This window comes from Petromyzon marinus, chromosome 62, assembly GCF_048934315.1.
Source record: "Petromyzon marinus isolate PM22_M1 ecotype Great Lakes invasive population chromosome 62, UKy_Petmar_22M1.pri1.0, whole genome shotgun sequence".
Classification (NCBI taxonomy): domain Eukaryota; kingdom Metazoa; phylum Chordata; class Hyperoartia; order Petromyzontiformes; family Petromyzontidae; genus Petromyzon; species Petromyzon marinus.
The window spans coordinates 399,478-415,043 of NC_133728.1; the positions used below are offsets into that span (position 1 = coordinate 399,478).

The 15,566-nt window shown below is 56.3% G+C and overlaps 1 protein-coding gene across 2 annotated transcripts in view; it reads right to left on the minus strand.

The window, feature by feature from the left end:
- Nucleotides 1-10,491: 10,491 nt before the first annotated feature.
- The window catches only part of GSK3B (glycogen synthase kinase 3 beta), a 49,414-nt gene continuing 44,339 nt past the window's right edge, over nt 10,492-15,566 (minus strand). For both annotated transcript variants that reach the window (XM_032977318.2, XM_032977317.2), the window contains exon 11: nt 10,492-15,205. In XM_032977318.2, the coding sequence (XP_032833209.1) occupies nt 15,132-15,205 (74 nt within the window). In that variant the 3' untranslated portion in view covers nt 10,492-15,131. The remainder of the gene's footprint in view (nt 15,206-15,566) is intronic.

The window sequence follows — 15,566 nt, forward strand, 5'->3', positions numbered from 1 at the left end:
AAATTATAGACTGATCATTTCTTTGTCAGTGGGCAAACGTACAAATCAGCAGGGGATCAAATACTTTTTTCCCTCACTGTACTCTATGATCACGATCATGGTGGTGACACGTGGGCTTGAAGTGCCCGAAACTGGGGCACTTCCCCCCGCTCTGGACACAGCCCGACGATAGAGGTCACGACCCCTGGGCAGTGCCTCTTCTCCAGCCCGTGTCACTTACCCATCACTCCATCTCTTCTCTAGCCCGTGTCACTCATCCACTCACCCATCACTCCATCTCTTCTCTAGCCCGTGTCACTCACCCATCACTCCATCTCTTCTCTAGCCCGTGTCACTCACCCACTCACCCACCACTCCATCTCTTCTCTAACCCGTGTCACTCACCCACTCACCCACCACTCCATCTCTTCTCTAGCCCGTGTCACTCACCCACTCACCCACCACTCCATCTCTTCTCTAACCCGTGTGACTCACCCACCACTCCATCTCTTCTCTAGCCTGCGTCACTCACCCACTCAACCATCACTCCATCTCTTCTCTAGCCCGTGTCACTCACCCACCACTCCATCTCTTCTCTAGCCCGTGTCACTCAACCACTCACCCATCACACCATCTCTTCTCTAGCCCGTGACTCACCCACTCACCCATCACTCCGTCTCTTCTCTAGCCCGTGCCACTCACTCACTCACTCACCCACTCACCCATTACTCCGTCTCTTCTCTCGCCCGTGTCACTCACCCACTCACCCACCACTCGATCTCTTCTCTAGCCCGTGTAACTCACCCACTCACCCATCACTCCATATCTTCTCTAGCCCGTGTCACTCACCCACTCACCCATCACTCCATCTCTTCTCTAACCCGTGTCACTCACCCACTCACCCATCACTCCATAACTTCTCTAGCCCGGGTCACTCACTCACACATCACTCCATCTCTTCCCTAGCTCATGTCACCAACCCACTCATCCACTCAACCACCCACCCACCCACTCACTCACACATCACTCCATCTCTTCTCTAGCCCGTGTCACTCACCCATTCACCCATCACTCCATCTCTTCTCTAGCCCGTGTCACTCACCCACTCACCCATCACTCCATCTCTTCTCTAGCCCGTGTCACTCACCCACTCACTCCATCTCTTCTCTAGCCCGTGTCACTCACCCATCACTCCATCTCTTCACTAGCCCGTGTCACTCACCCATCACTCCATCTCTTCACTAGCCCGTGTCACTCACCCATCACTCCATCTCTTCTCTAGCCCGTGTCACTCACCCATCATTCCATCTCTTCCCTAGCCCGTGTCACTCACCCGCTCACCCATCACTCCATCTCTTCTCTAGCCCGTGTCACTCACCCATCACTCCATCTCTTCTCTAGCCCGTTTCACTCACCCATCACTCCATCTCTTCTCTAGCCCGTGTCACTCACCCACTCACCCATCACTCCATCTCTTCTCTAGCCCGTGTCACTCACCCACTCACCCATCACTCCATCTCTTCTCCAGCCCGTGTCACTCACCCATCACTTCATCTCTTCTCTAACCCGTGTCACTCACCCATCAGTCCATCTCTTCTCTAGCCCGTGTCACTCACCCACTCACCCATCACTCCATCTCTTCTCTAGCCCGTGTCACTCACCCACTCACCCATCACTCCATCTCTTCTCCAGCCCGTGTCACTTACCCATCACTCCATCTCTTCTCTAGCCCGTGTCACTCATCCACTCACCCATCACTCCATCTCTTCGCTAGCTCGTGTCACTCACCCATCACTCCATCTCTTCTCTAGCCCGTGTCACTCACCCACTTACCCATCACTCCATCTCTTCTCTAGCCCGTGTCACTCATCCACTCACCCATCACTCCATCTCTTCTCTAGCCCGTGTCACTCATCCACTCACCCATCACTCCATCTCTTCTCTAGCCCGTGTCACTCACCCACTCACCCATCACTCCATCTCTTCTCTAGCCCGTGTCACTTACCCATCACTCCATCTCTTCTCTAGCCCGTGTCACTCATCCACTCACCCATCACTCCATCTCTTCTCTAGCCCGTGTCACTTACCCATCACTCCATCTCTTCTCTAGCCCGTGTCACTCATCCACTCACCCATCACTCCATCTCTTCTCTAGCCCGTGTCACTCACCCATCACTCCATCTCTTCTCTAGCCCGTGTCACTCACCCACTCACCCATCACTCCATCTCTTCTCTAGCCCGTGTCACTCACCCATCACTCCATCTCTTCTTTAGCCCGTGTCACTCACCCACTCACCCATCACTCCATCTCTTCTCTAACCCGTGTCACTCACCCACTCACCCATCACTCCATTTCTTCTCTAGCCCGTGTCACTCACCCATCACTCCATCTCTTCTCTAGCCCGTGTTACTCACCCACTAACCCATCACTCCATCTCTTCTCTAACCCGTGTCACTCACCCACTCACCCATCACTCCATTTCTTCTCTAGCCCGTGTCACTCAACCACTCACCCACCACTCCATCTCTTCTCTAGCCCGTGTCACTCACCCACTCACCCACTCACCCACCACTCCATCTTTTCTCTACACAGACACACACACAAAGACACACAGACACACGCAAGCGCACACAGACACACCCACACAAACACACAGACACACACGCGCACACGCGCACACAGACACGCGCACACAGACACACCCACACACACAGACACACCCACACACACCCACACACACGCACACAGACGCACACAGACACACGCACACAGACACACACACAGACAGACAGACACACACAGACCCACACAGACACACACAGACACACACACAGACACACACACACACAGACCGACTGGGTTGTAATGGGCATCGCGTCACGTGACGGTAGCTGGGCAGGGAGCGGTCGGCGTCGCGGCTTTCCTCTCCGCGAACCCCGGCTGCTTGGTAGACACGTCGAGGTTACAAGGTCAGAGGTTGCAAGGTCAGAGGTTGCATGGTCAGAGGTTGCATGGTCAGAGGTTGCATGGTCAGAGGTTGCAAGGTCAGAGGTTGCAAGGTCAGAGGTTGCACGGTCAGAGGTTACACGGTCAGAGGTTGCAAGGTCAGAGGTTGCAAGGTCAGAGGTTGCACGGTCAGAGGTTGCAAGGTCAGAGGTTGCAAGGTCAGAGGTTGCACGGTCAGAGGTTGCAAGGTCAGAGGTTGCAAGGTCAGAGGTTGCATGGTCAGAGGTTGCAAGGTCAGAGGTTGCAAAGTCAGAGGTTGCATGGTCAGAGGTTGCATGGTCAGAGGTTGCAAGGTCAGAGGTTGCAAGGTCAGAGGTTGCAAGGTCAGAGGTTGCACGGTCTGAGGTTGCAAGGTCAGAGGTGTCAAGGTCAGAGGTTGCACGGTCAGAGGTTGCAAGGTCAGAGGTTACAATGTTAGAGGTTGCGAGGTCAGAGGTTACAAGGTCAGAGGTTACAAGGTCAGAGGTTGCAAGGTCAGATGTTGCAAGGTCAGATGTTGCAAGGTCAGATGTTGCAAGGTCAGAGGTTACAAGGTCAGAGGTTGCAAGGTCAGAAGTTGCAAGGTCAGAGGTTACAATGTTAGAGGTTGCGAGGTCAGAGGTTGCAAGGTCAGAGGTTACAAGGTCAGAGGTTGCAAGGTCAGATGTTGCAAGGTCAGATGTTGCAAGGTCAGAGGTTACAAGGTCAGAAGTTGCAAGGTCAGAGGTTGCACGGTCAGAGGTTGCACGGTCAGAGGTTGCAAGGTCAGAGGTTACAATGTTAGAGGTTGCAAGGTCAGAGGTTACAAGGTCAAGGGTTGCAAGGTCAGAGGTTACAAGGTCAGAGGTTGCATAGTCAGAGATTGCAAGGTCAGAGGTTACAATGTTAGAGGTTGCAAGGTCAGAGGTTTCAAGGTCAGAGATTGCAAGGTCAGAGGTTGCAAGGTTAGAGGTTACAATGTTAGAGGTTGCAAGATTAGAGGTTACAGGTTAGAGGTTATCGTTGTAGTTCAGTGGATTTCATCATGAAACGTCTTAAGGTGGTGTGCGAGGTGGAGCAAGTGGAAGGCTGCATGTTATGTCTTGATGGTCAAAAAATACAATTTTGTCTTAACGCGACGGTCAGATATGGATTGAGCGGCAACACCCAGCGACAAATTCTCCTCGAAGCAAAAGTTGCTGCACATGTAGCTACAACATATATACGTATATATGTGTAGTAGCTACTTCATATATACACATATGTGTAGTAGCTACTTCATATATACACATGTATATGTAGTAGCTACGGGCCCCGCGCTAAATGCTTTCAAGCTATCAATTCCGGTTCAGTGATTCTGCACTTGCTCTATTACTATAGTACTATACCGCCTTCGACTTTTATGAACGCCTTCGACTTTTATGAACGACTGGGTGTTTAAGGTTGGCAATTTGTCGTATCATCCGGCTGTATAGCAAATGGAAAAATAAATTCCTTACCTGCAAGTTAAAAATGTGTTATAATATTTATGTGTTTTTTATTTAATTTAGGGCCCCTTTATAACAACAAATGATCCAGGCCCCGCACTCGCTTGATGCGGTACTGGCAACAACGAATCGATCAATGCAGCAGCTGGCTCAGACACCAAGAGACTCACAGAGACTCACAGAGACCCACAGAGACCCACAGAGACCCACAGAGACCCACAGAGACCAACAGAGACTCAGAGAGACCCACAGAGACTCAGAGAGACCCACAGAGACTCACAGAGACCCACAGAGACCCACAGAGACCCACAGAGACTCACAGGGACCCACAGAGACTCACAGAGACCCACAGAGACTCACAGAGACCCACAGAGACTCACAGAGACCCACAGAGACCCACAGAGACCCACAGAGACTCACAGAGACCCACAGAGACCCACAGAGACCCACAGAGACTCACAGAGACTCACAGAGACCCACAGAGACTCACAGAGACCCACAGAGACCCACAGAGACTCACAGAGACCCACAGAGACTCACAAAGACTCAGAGACCCACAGAGACTCACAGAGACCCACAGAGACCCACAGAGACCCACAGAGACTCGCAAAGACTCACAGAGACTCACAGAGACTCACAGAGACCCACAATGGTGATCGAGCCCGGGTTGGGTTCCTGCAAGGGCGACAACCGCATGCCGAGTTGTGTTGAGTGTTCAGACGGGCGCCACGGTGGCTAGGAGATGTTCACTACCTCGCCTGGTGTGCAGGAGGCCCTGGGTTCGATACCGACCCCTGCGCTGTATTTGCAGTCTGCGTGTGTCTCTTTCCCCGTGGTCGCGTGGATTTTTCTCCGGGTCCTCCGGTTTTCCCCTCCACATTTAGAAACATCGCGACTTTTGATTATTTGGCCGCAATAAATTTCCACCTAAGCCACATCGCCGCTCGGAAGACAAAGGCGGCCGGGCGTGGTCCTGGCCACCCACCCCCTCATGTGCCGTGCCAGCCTTCACAGGTGCTCACCCACAGGACTTGCCCCAAGTCTGTTAAAGGCTATTCGGGGGATCTTTGTCTGCTTGAGTGCCGATTGGTTGACATCCCATGCCCGAGTAATCAATCACTCGATGATCACGATCATGGTAGTGATCACGATCATGGTGCTGATCACGATCATGGTGCTGATCACGATCATGGTGCTGATCAAGATCATGGTGCTGATCACGATCATGGTGGTGACACGTGGACTTGGAAGTGCCCGAAACTGGGGCACTTCCCCCCGCTCTGGACACAGCCCGACGATAGAGGGCACGACCCCTGGGCAGTGCCGGGCACATCGGGCTCGTCGGAATGCGTGGCCACCGTGCCGAGCAAACAGCGACCCGTCACTCAGACAGCGACCCGTCACTCAGCGACCCGTCACTCAGACAGCGACCCGTCACTCAGACAGCGACCTGTCACTCAGACAGCGACCTGTCACTCAGACAGCGACCCGTCACTCAGACAGCGACCCGTCACTCAGCGACCCGTTACTCAAACCTCATCATCACCACCACGATGATGATGTTGTTTTAGGCAAATCTGGGCGACACACACGGACACACACACAGACACACACGGACACACACAACAACCGCCATTCGCCACTAAGTGGCGGTGACGTCACCACGACGCTTGTGCCAGGCTATGTGCACCCTGAGGCCACGTGAAGTGTCGAACGCCCGCTGGCAGGTCACGGGGCAGACCCAGGTGCCACGGGTCGACTGACTGAGATGACTGGCTGATGCACCACCTGTGCCCACCTGCTGTGCTTTAGCCACCCGGCGCTCTGCTCGTTGTTCTGAGCATCGCTCCTCCGCCCTCCGTTGTTGTTGGAGGGCGACTACCTCCAACTGCCCAGTAGCGTTCTTCACGAGCCTCCTCCACAGAGGCCGATCTTGACACCGCTGGTACCAGTCATCGGCAAATCCACTCAGCTCCACGTCCTCCTGTACCACATCACTCCATTTCTTCTCTAGCCCGTGCCGCGCCCAGCCCCCTCATTCCGGCCGAACAAAAGCTGCCTCGGCATGCGGTGGCTGGGCATGCGGGCCACACGACCCAGCCATCGCAGCCTTCCCCGCTGGAGGAGCTCACCGATGGGACCATGCCCAGATCCGTCAAGGATCTGTGAGCTCCTCACACAATCCAGTCTGGTCAAACCCAGGATGGACCGCAGTCATGCCAGCCCATATGTTTCCAACCGGCGAAGACGCTCCATCAGGGGGGTCCACGTTTCGCAAGCGTAGAGAAGGGAGGGAATGACCGTGGCCGAGAAGACCTGAAGCTTAGTGCGGAGCGACAGACCAGGTAGCTTCCACACAGCGTTACGCAACCGATTAAAAGATATTGCCGCTCGACTGATTCGGAGTGAGACCTCTGCTGCTAAACTGGAGCCGGTCATAAGCACACAGTCCAGGTATGGGAAACTCTCCACTCTCTCCACAACTGCCCCATCACCGATTGGGAGTTGTGGGGGTGGAGTGTCCGATGGTACAAAATACCCAGGTAGGTGCTTAGTTTTGGTGGGGCTGATGGTAAGACCCCACCTCTTAGTGGAACGCTCCAGTCTCAGCAGCAGCGTCTCCAACTCCTCCTCTGAATGAGCAGCTATTACCAAATCATCAACATACATAACGTGGTTGAGCAATAGGGAGCCATCCCTTGACCGCACCCGGGCATCGATCAGCCTCCCATTATATCTGTACCAAATAGAGATTCCCCCGGTACAGCTATTGAAGGTTTCACGAACTACGTGGTCAAAATAGATGTTAAATAATGTGGGAGCCAGAGAACATCCCTGTCGCACACACACACAGGCACAGACACAACAACCGCCATTCGCCACTAAGTGGCGGTGACGTCACCACGACGCTTGTGCCAGGCCATGTGCACCTTGAGGCCACACAGACACACACAGACCGACTTCCTGTGCCCGCACCGCGCACGTGACTGAGCAGCGCCAATGGCGAGGCGGTTCGTGGCTCCCTCGCGACTTACGGCGCTGCAAGCGGCTACCCCACGGGCGGTGACGTCAGGCGTCGCCGTGACGTCACAAAGGGACCTGAAGCGGACGCCGCACGACCCCCGGCGAGAAGGCGCTGGCCAATCAGCTCGCAGCTCCACGCGGAGCGCATGACGAGCGCGAGTTTGTTCGCATGTCCACCACAAGCGCCGCGTGTGGCTAACGCGGCGCTTTATTCCTTGCAAAAAGGTTTAATCCATTTGGTGCTTGAAGCATCTCTAACACCTCCTGCGTTACGGCCAGGACGGGTAACACAACAACACTATTATTAGGTTTGCTTCATAGCGCACCACCCGTGTTGATGTTGGCGAACAAGGGTCACACACGTGGGTACCGTCGTTTCGCTGCTGGAGATCACAACCAGTACCATCAGGTCGAGGATGTTGTTTTGTTTTTAACGATGTGCCACAAAGGGATGGGGGTGGTCGGCACCCCGCTCGCCACGGATGAAACGAGCCCCGTCCGGGAATCTAACCCGGCGCGCCGAGCGTGCGGGGCAGCGCGTCAACAAAACGGGCGATCCACTGCTGGATGAAGGCCGCTCCAAGTCGCTGCCACCTCTCGCCATCGAGCGATGCAACAATCCTGCCAGGCAGCTGCTGCTGCTGCTGCTGCACGCTAGCCCAATTCCTCGCTCCATCTCCTCGGCGGGGCACCCCTTGGACGCGTTCCATTCCTTGGCTCCGCTCCGCTCCCGGACCGTCATTCATCTCGTCACGGCCGGCCCTGTCCACCGACACCCAGCACGCATCTCCGTGTCTCTGCCTCCGCGCGTGTCTCTGTCTCTGTGCTTCTGGGCGTGTCCGTGTCCGTGCCCCCGTGCGTGTCCCTGTGCCCCCGTGTCCGCGTCCGTGCCCCCACGCGTGCACGCGTCCGTGCCCCCGTGCGAAACGCGTGATGTTGATTCTAAATGTAGCGGGGAAAACCAGCGGATCCGGAGACAATCCCACGCGACCGTGGGGAGAGACGCAAACCCCGGAATAAACAGCGGGCGTCAGGGGTCGAGACCGAACCCACGACCTCCTGTCTACCAGGCGAGGGAGTTAACATCTCACAGCCACCGTGGCGCGCAAACGGGAACAGGAAGCGTGGGCAGCAGCGAGCTGCAGTTGGGGAGCGCGAGGGCGACGTCGACTCTGTGGGTGCAGGGCCAGGGGGGGTGTGGGGAGTGGCGCTGTACACCTTCACAAGCGCCAGGCTCGCGGTCAGCTCGCGGGCAGCTCGCGGGCACCTCGCGTCACCGCTAGCGCCCCCAGGGCATCAGCGAGAGAACCGGCGGCTCTTTGAAGACCGCGTCGTGACGCACTCTTCCTGATGACGACCGCTGCTGTGGCCATCGAAACGTCGTTTTTGTTATTTCCTTTGAACCTATCTACGTGACTTTACCAAACGACCCAAAGAATATGAATTCCTGCAGTCACCAAAACTTTAAAGATTTTACCCACCCAATTGCGAAAACCATGGCGCAGAGCCCTGGACTAGGAGCAGCTCACGAGCCCCTCTCGAGGGCGTTTGGTCTCCCCTCTACCCCGCTAGGCCAAGACGTCTTGACAACAGACGCGGGGGTCCTCACACTTTGCCCCGCCCACTCGAGACCTCACCATGGCGAGCTGAACACGCCCAAGGCAGATCTGAAACACGGCAGGACTAATTCCTCCGCCGTTGCTGACCATTGCTATATAACGCTGTGGGCTCTCATATTGTTTTTTTTTTCACCGAGACCAAGGTGCTCTGCAAACCTTCGGGCTACTATCAAAAGGTTGTTCACGAAGCCATCCATATATATAAACATAGACATAACTTCAACCGAGATGGATATAAATTGAGCAAACATTGGAAGGATGTTATTAACCAGGTAAAACCTTAAATGCTTTACGGTGTTGCCTTCATATCCGCATCTTCCCCCTTTTCCTTTTGCCATTTCATCCTTTCCAGCGGCTCTTCATCCCCCCCCCTCCTCCCTGCCCCCCCCCCCTCTCCTACCTAGATAACCTGGTATTACGGGAGTCCTTCTACCCACTTCAGCAGTTTGTTTCTTACTGTGGTTGTTCCACCTGATGACGGACGCTTGTGTTGCGCCCCAAACGTCGTGATTTATTTTAAACCTACTACGTGACTTTACCGAAAGAACCAAAGAGTATGGATCCCCGCAGTCACAAAAAAACTTCAAATCTAGATAGATTACGCCCGAAGGCTTTCGCGACCAGTATGATCCGTGAGGTGTGTGTTTTAGTGAGCGTCAGATCGCGGGTTAGAGATCGCCGGGTGACCAAAGGGGGCAGGGGCAGATCGAGCAACTCGCGCACCGCTGCTGTCGACTGCCGCGCGCCGGGGGAGATGGAACCGAAGCGGCGGCGGCGGCGCTGCCGCGGCCTCGCGACGAGGCACGCACGTCACGCTCCGGGGCTCCGTCCCCGACGTGGCGAGGCCCTCGCCGACCCCCCCCTCCTCGTCGCCTTGAGACGAGGACGACGATTTGCCGGCACGGCCGGGACCCGATTACGCGCAGGATTGACGCTTTTTAAAAGAGAATTGATGTCGGTGTTCGGTAGGCGTCTGGGTGGGTCCGTCGGGGAGGAGGGCGATGCCGCATCCTCGGCACCCAGCACGGCCAGCGGTGTCGTCCCTCGAGATGTCCGACTGGGCATCTGCGAAAGAGCCTTGGTAAGCTCATCCAATTCCTACAGGATAAATATTCCTCTTCCGAGAGTCGCAATTGCGCGACCGGCGTCACGGGACGAGGAGCCATGAAGAAATCTCGCCGAGCAGTGTGTAGCCCCCCTTCCTGTTGGAGAACGGCCCGCGCAAGTGGATATCAGCGAGCTACCTCCGAGAGCCCTTCTTCTTGTTCAAGTGGCCGCTCTGGTCCACCACGCCAAGTCGCCAGCGTTCCCGGCACGCTCCGCCAACCGAGTCACGGTTCGTCCCGCGACAGTCCGTGAATCCGATGTTTTAATTCTCGCAACTGGAATTTTGCCGAATTAAGGGCAGTACCAAATGTAATGTGACGGGGTTTTATTGTGCAGTCATCGGCGACCGGGCTGAGACCATCGACTCGCTCCGCTCGAGAACCCGGTTTCAATCACGGGTGGCCGGAACCTGGGTTCGAACCCAGGCCCTACATCGGCGATGCCGGCTCAACGCTCTCGACTTTCTGAGCCATCGCCGCCACCACCACCACCACCACCCCCACCGCTGTGGTTTCAAATTGGCAACACCAACTGCCCGGTGAACTAAACCGGTCTGGGTCTTGTTCCACATCGCGCGACTGTGTGCCATTACCCAACTGAGGTCTAGGAAGCTCCAAACAGTCTCCGAACCCAAACAAACCGGAGTCACTCGACCCTCTCCCAATGCGCCCTCCGCATCGTGCCGCGCGCGCACGCGCCCCGGTTCGGCACGACGTCCGACGTTTCGCACCACGCGGCCGGAAGCCTTCGTCAGGAACTAAAATGTCGAGTTGCCCGGCGCCTGCTGCTGCCGCCGCCGGTACCGGCGTTCAAAGGCGGCCGACGAAGCCGATACTCGTCGTCGTCATCGTCGTCGTTGGCCGCCCACGGAGACGCGGCAGCTCTCTCCCGCGCGGCGGAGCGGCGCGAAACGTCGGGACAATCGGAGCACGAGCGCGGAACCCCTCTACGCCGGGAAGCGCTCGTAACTTTAAAAGAATGTACAGGGGAAGGGGCAGGGGCTTTCAAGAAGATATATTAAGAGTTACGGAGAAATGGATTAATAGCAGCTGACAGCCAAACACGTGAAGAAATAAAACTTATAACTACAAAAATTGAAGCTTGCACATACAGAATTTATGTACAACAAAGTGTCGTGTGTGCGACACCTGCGTTTGAACCGAGAAGGTGGGAGTTGATTGGAATTAATGTACTTTTCCTTAAATGCTCGCGTGGGGGACGAAGGTCAGGGGGTAACTTTTGACTCACATGCACGTACATCCTAGCCCAGTCACACAGACCACGCGCACACACGCACACACGCACCACGGCCACCTCGCACCGCTCCACCGTGCCCGCCCGCGATGCGACAGCCGCCCCCCCCCCCCCCCCCGCGTGCCGCGAGCGAGCGCCACCCTTCCAAGGCCGCAGCGGCGTCCCAACGAGGGGGTGGTGGGGGTGCGGTTGTGGCCGGCGCCCCGCCCCGGCCGCCTTTGTCTCCCCCGGCTACGATGGGTTTGCCTTTTATTGTTACGCAACACCGGGTACTCGTGTCGTTTACAAGGCCAAGTCGACCGAGGGGACGGCACGCACGCACGCGGGCACACTCACTGCGTCCAATCGATCCGCAGGGTCTTTGGTGCGGTGGGGTCAAATGTGGGCAACTTCCACCTCTTCCAAGACGTCGCTGGCCAGCATGACAGAACAGGAGAAATAATTCCCCTCTAGGAAGGGGGGGGGGGGACCCTCTCGCTTGCCGAGCTGTCCAGCGGAGGCGTCGTCCGCCAGCAGTGGCCGAACCTTGACCAACGCGAACGCGCAATGCCACGCACGCCCATTCCGTACACGTCGCGTTCATTACTTGAAGCGTACGAGTTCACACGCGTGCGTCCCTCGAACCGATCCACTGCTGGATGAAGCTCCCCCCCTCCCCCCCCGCCCCGCCATCCGAGAGCCGTGCGGGTCGTCGTGATGGGGATAATTTGACCATACTTCTCCGCGGTTTGTTCATGCGTTCACATTAACATCCCCACACGCACACACGTTTTACATAAGCTTCCACGTGCTGTAAATTACAAACGTATTTCTTAATAGGACGCTACCATATCCACATTCATACGTATGCATTCACACACACAGGCCTAATGCTTAACTCATACACTTGTACACACAGCCTATTCATATACACAGACGCACGCACGCGCACACACAAGTCATATACAGAATAAGCACACACGACAGTATTCATATACACACACACAACACAAATACACGCACGTACACACACACACATTCGTAAATTGTATACTTACTTTAACTCTCTAAGTCCCTCAAACTTACAGATTATAAAAGCAATAATAATAATACCAATAATAATACTACTAAAACCTGTACAAACTAAAACGGACTGCGAGGTGAGGGGCAGGCCCTGTGTGTGTGTCTGCGTGTCTGCGTGTGTGTGCGAGCGATAGCTTTTGACGTGCATCCCTTCCTTCTAACTGCGATCGTTTTTTAACAGCCCCCTTCCCCGCCCCCCCCCCCCCCCCCCCGTTTCACGCGCCGCCAAAACATATTTTGACGAGACCTGAAATTTAAAAACAAAGAGACACTAACGGAGACACGGCGGCGGCGGCGGCAGCTTCTACTGGTGGGGAGAGGAAAGGGCGGCGTCTCGTCGTCCGCCCGGAACGTCTCCCACCCACCCACTCGACCCACACAGCGCACCGGCTGACCCCCGGTTAAAAATCAGAAAGGAACGCTGGGATCGTGCCTGGCGCCCGTGGGCACAGCTGAGCACATCGACGCCCCCCCCCCACGCCGATCCAACCACCCTGCCCACACATCCCTGCCCACACATCCCTGCCCACACATCCCTGCCCACGCCGCCCTGCCCACACCGCCCAAGGCCTGTTAAACTCATCCACGGTGTCCGGGTGAATGGAACTCGTAGTGGGGTTTTTACCGGATAGCACCCAGTCTGCGTGTACGTGGGGTAGCTTTAAATATATTTTGTACGTGCGTGTGTGTACGTGCGTGTACGTGCGTGTTTGTACGTGCGCGTTGCGTTCGTGCGCGTGTTTTGTTGTCTCTGTAAAGAGCGACATACGTGCAACGGTTTAAAACTCTCGCGTGGCAGCGTGGCTGCAGTTAAGTGGACTAACACCGAAACCTCAACACACACGCGCACACACCCAGATACACACACACAGATACACACACACCCACCGTGATATACACGCGCTGACACACATGATCCAACACGGATACACACTCCATCAATCACATTCTTACCACACACACGTGCAGATACACGCTCTCTTAACAAATACAAAGATCCCCTGTGCAGCCTACACCGGCTGTTGAGGCAAGTGCTGTTAGCAAGCAGCTATTAAGGCCGGCACAGGGCACGACTGGGTGGTATGACCAGCACCACACCCGGCAGGCAGCCTTTGTCTCCCTAGTGCCGATAGGTTTTAAACATCGAGGCCGGTTGAGATAACACTCGCCCACTGGCTGTGGCCGGGGATCGAACTCGGGTCGCTGGGTTCGTAGCGCGAACCACTGCACCACCGCTCCACACACACACACCGATGCAACTTGAAGACACCAATACCCCGAGACACACGGACCAACACGAACTCCATCACGGTGACATGAACACACTCACCGCTCCCGCACACACACACATCCGACACACCTTGAAAGTGACACAAACACGGAACAGTCATACTCCGGCACACAGAGACCGATTGCAAACACACGCAGGCTGACACACACACTGACACACACCGACACACACTCCGACACGCACCTTGAAAGTTACGTACCCCAATACATGGACACGGCCTGCTTCCCACCCTCCCCTCCGTCCTGTCCGCCCGCCACACAGACGCACATCGTCAGACCCCAACGCACGCTCCCACACGCACACACGCACCGACACGCACCCACCCACACGCACCCGCACGCACGCACCCACGCACCCACGCACCCACGCACCCACACGCACGCACCCACACGCACGCACCCACACGCACGCACACACCCACCGACACGCACGCACCCGCACGCACCCACCCACACGCACCCACCCACACGCACGCACGCACGCACCCACCCACCCACACGCACGCACGCACCCACCCACACGCACGCGACTCGCCGCTCCGTTGCTGCCGTCGCGCGGCGCTGAGCGCGACGGCCGAACGCAGGGAACCCTCCGTCTCCCTCCCTCCTCCTTCCCGGGGAGCCGAGATTCATCTGTGCACCTTTTTGCTCTTTCGTTTTTGTGTCTCGCACGGAACAACGGGCGGGGGAGGAAATAATAACGGTAAAATATAATTAATAACGGCAACGATAATTAATATCATAGACAAGGACAACGCCGCCGCCAATAAAACTTTGCTCACCGCTGTTGGGTTAACAAGTGGTGGTAAGCAAAGCGCTCGTCTCACTCCGACCGACTACGCGTGACAACGCCCCCCCCCCACCCACCCACACCGCTGCCTTTAAATGACGACCGCACCGCCGGCTCGCTCGCACGCACTCTCACAGGGGGAGGGAGCGGGGCATTCCAGGTGTGCGCGCGTGTGTGCGAGCGTGAGCATGGGAAGGAGGAGCGGTGTGCGAGCGGAGGGCGGCGATGGACAATAAGAGGCGCTCGCAAACGCCGGGGCCGGCATATCGCAAAGCCGACACCTCCCACCTCGCGCCGTGCACCCGCCCCCCCCCCCCCGCACTCCTCACCACCACCCCCCGGGCTCCACCTCCACCCACCGCCCGGCTAATCGTCGACTCCCACACAACCCCACCCCCACCACCCCTTCACGCTACGACATTGAACGGACCGAGCAATACGGAGGGATTGGTTAAGGGCTGGGATTGAGTGCGTACACGTGTGCTGCGTGTGTGCGTGTCTTTGTGCGTACACGTGCGCTGCGTGTGTGCGTGTGTGTGTGCGTGTGTGTGTGCTCAGGAAGCATTGGGGAGAGAGGCTGCTGCGCCTCCAGTACTCGCTTGGCTGCTGGCTCCGACTGCACTGCTTTCTGTGGGTGGAGGGGACAGAGCGGAGAACGGGGGACAGCGAGAGCCAGGGTGGAGGGGGGATGTTGGTGAGGCAGGAGGAGGAGATTGAGAGATGTTGGTGAGGCAGGAGGAGATTGAGAGATGTTGGTGAGGCAGGAGGAGGAGATTGAGAGATGTTGGTGAGGCAGGAGGAGATTGAGAGATGTTGGTGAGGCAGGAGGAGGAGATTAAGAGATGTTGGTGAGGCAGGAGGAGATTGAGAGATGTTGGTGAGGCAGGAGGAGATTGAGAGATGTTGGTGAGGCAGGAGGAGATTGAGAGATGTTGGTGAGGCAGGAGGAGGAGATTGAGAGATGTTGGTGAGGCAGGAGGAGATTGAGA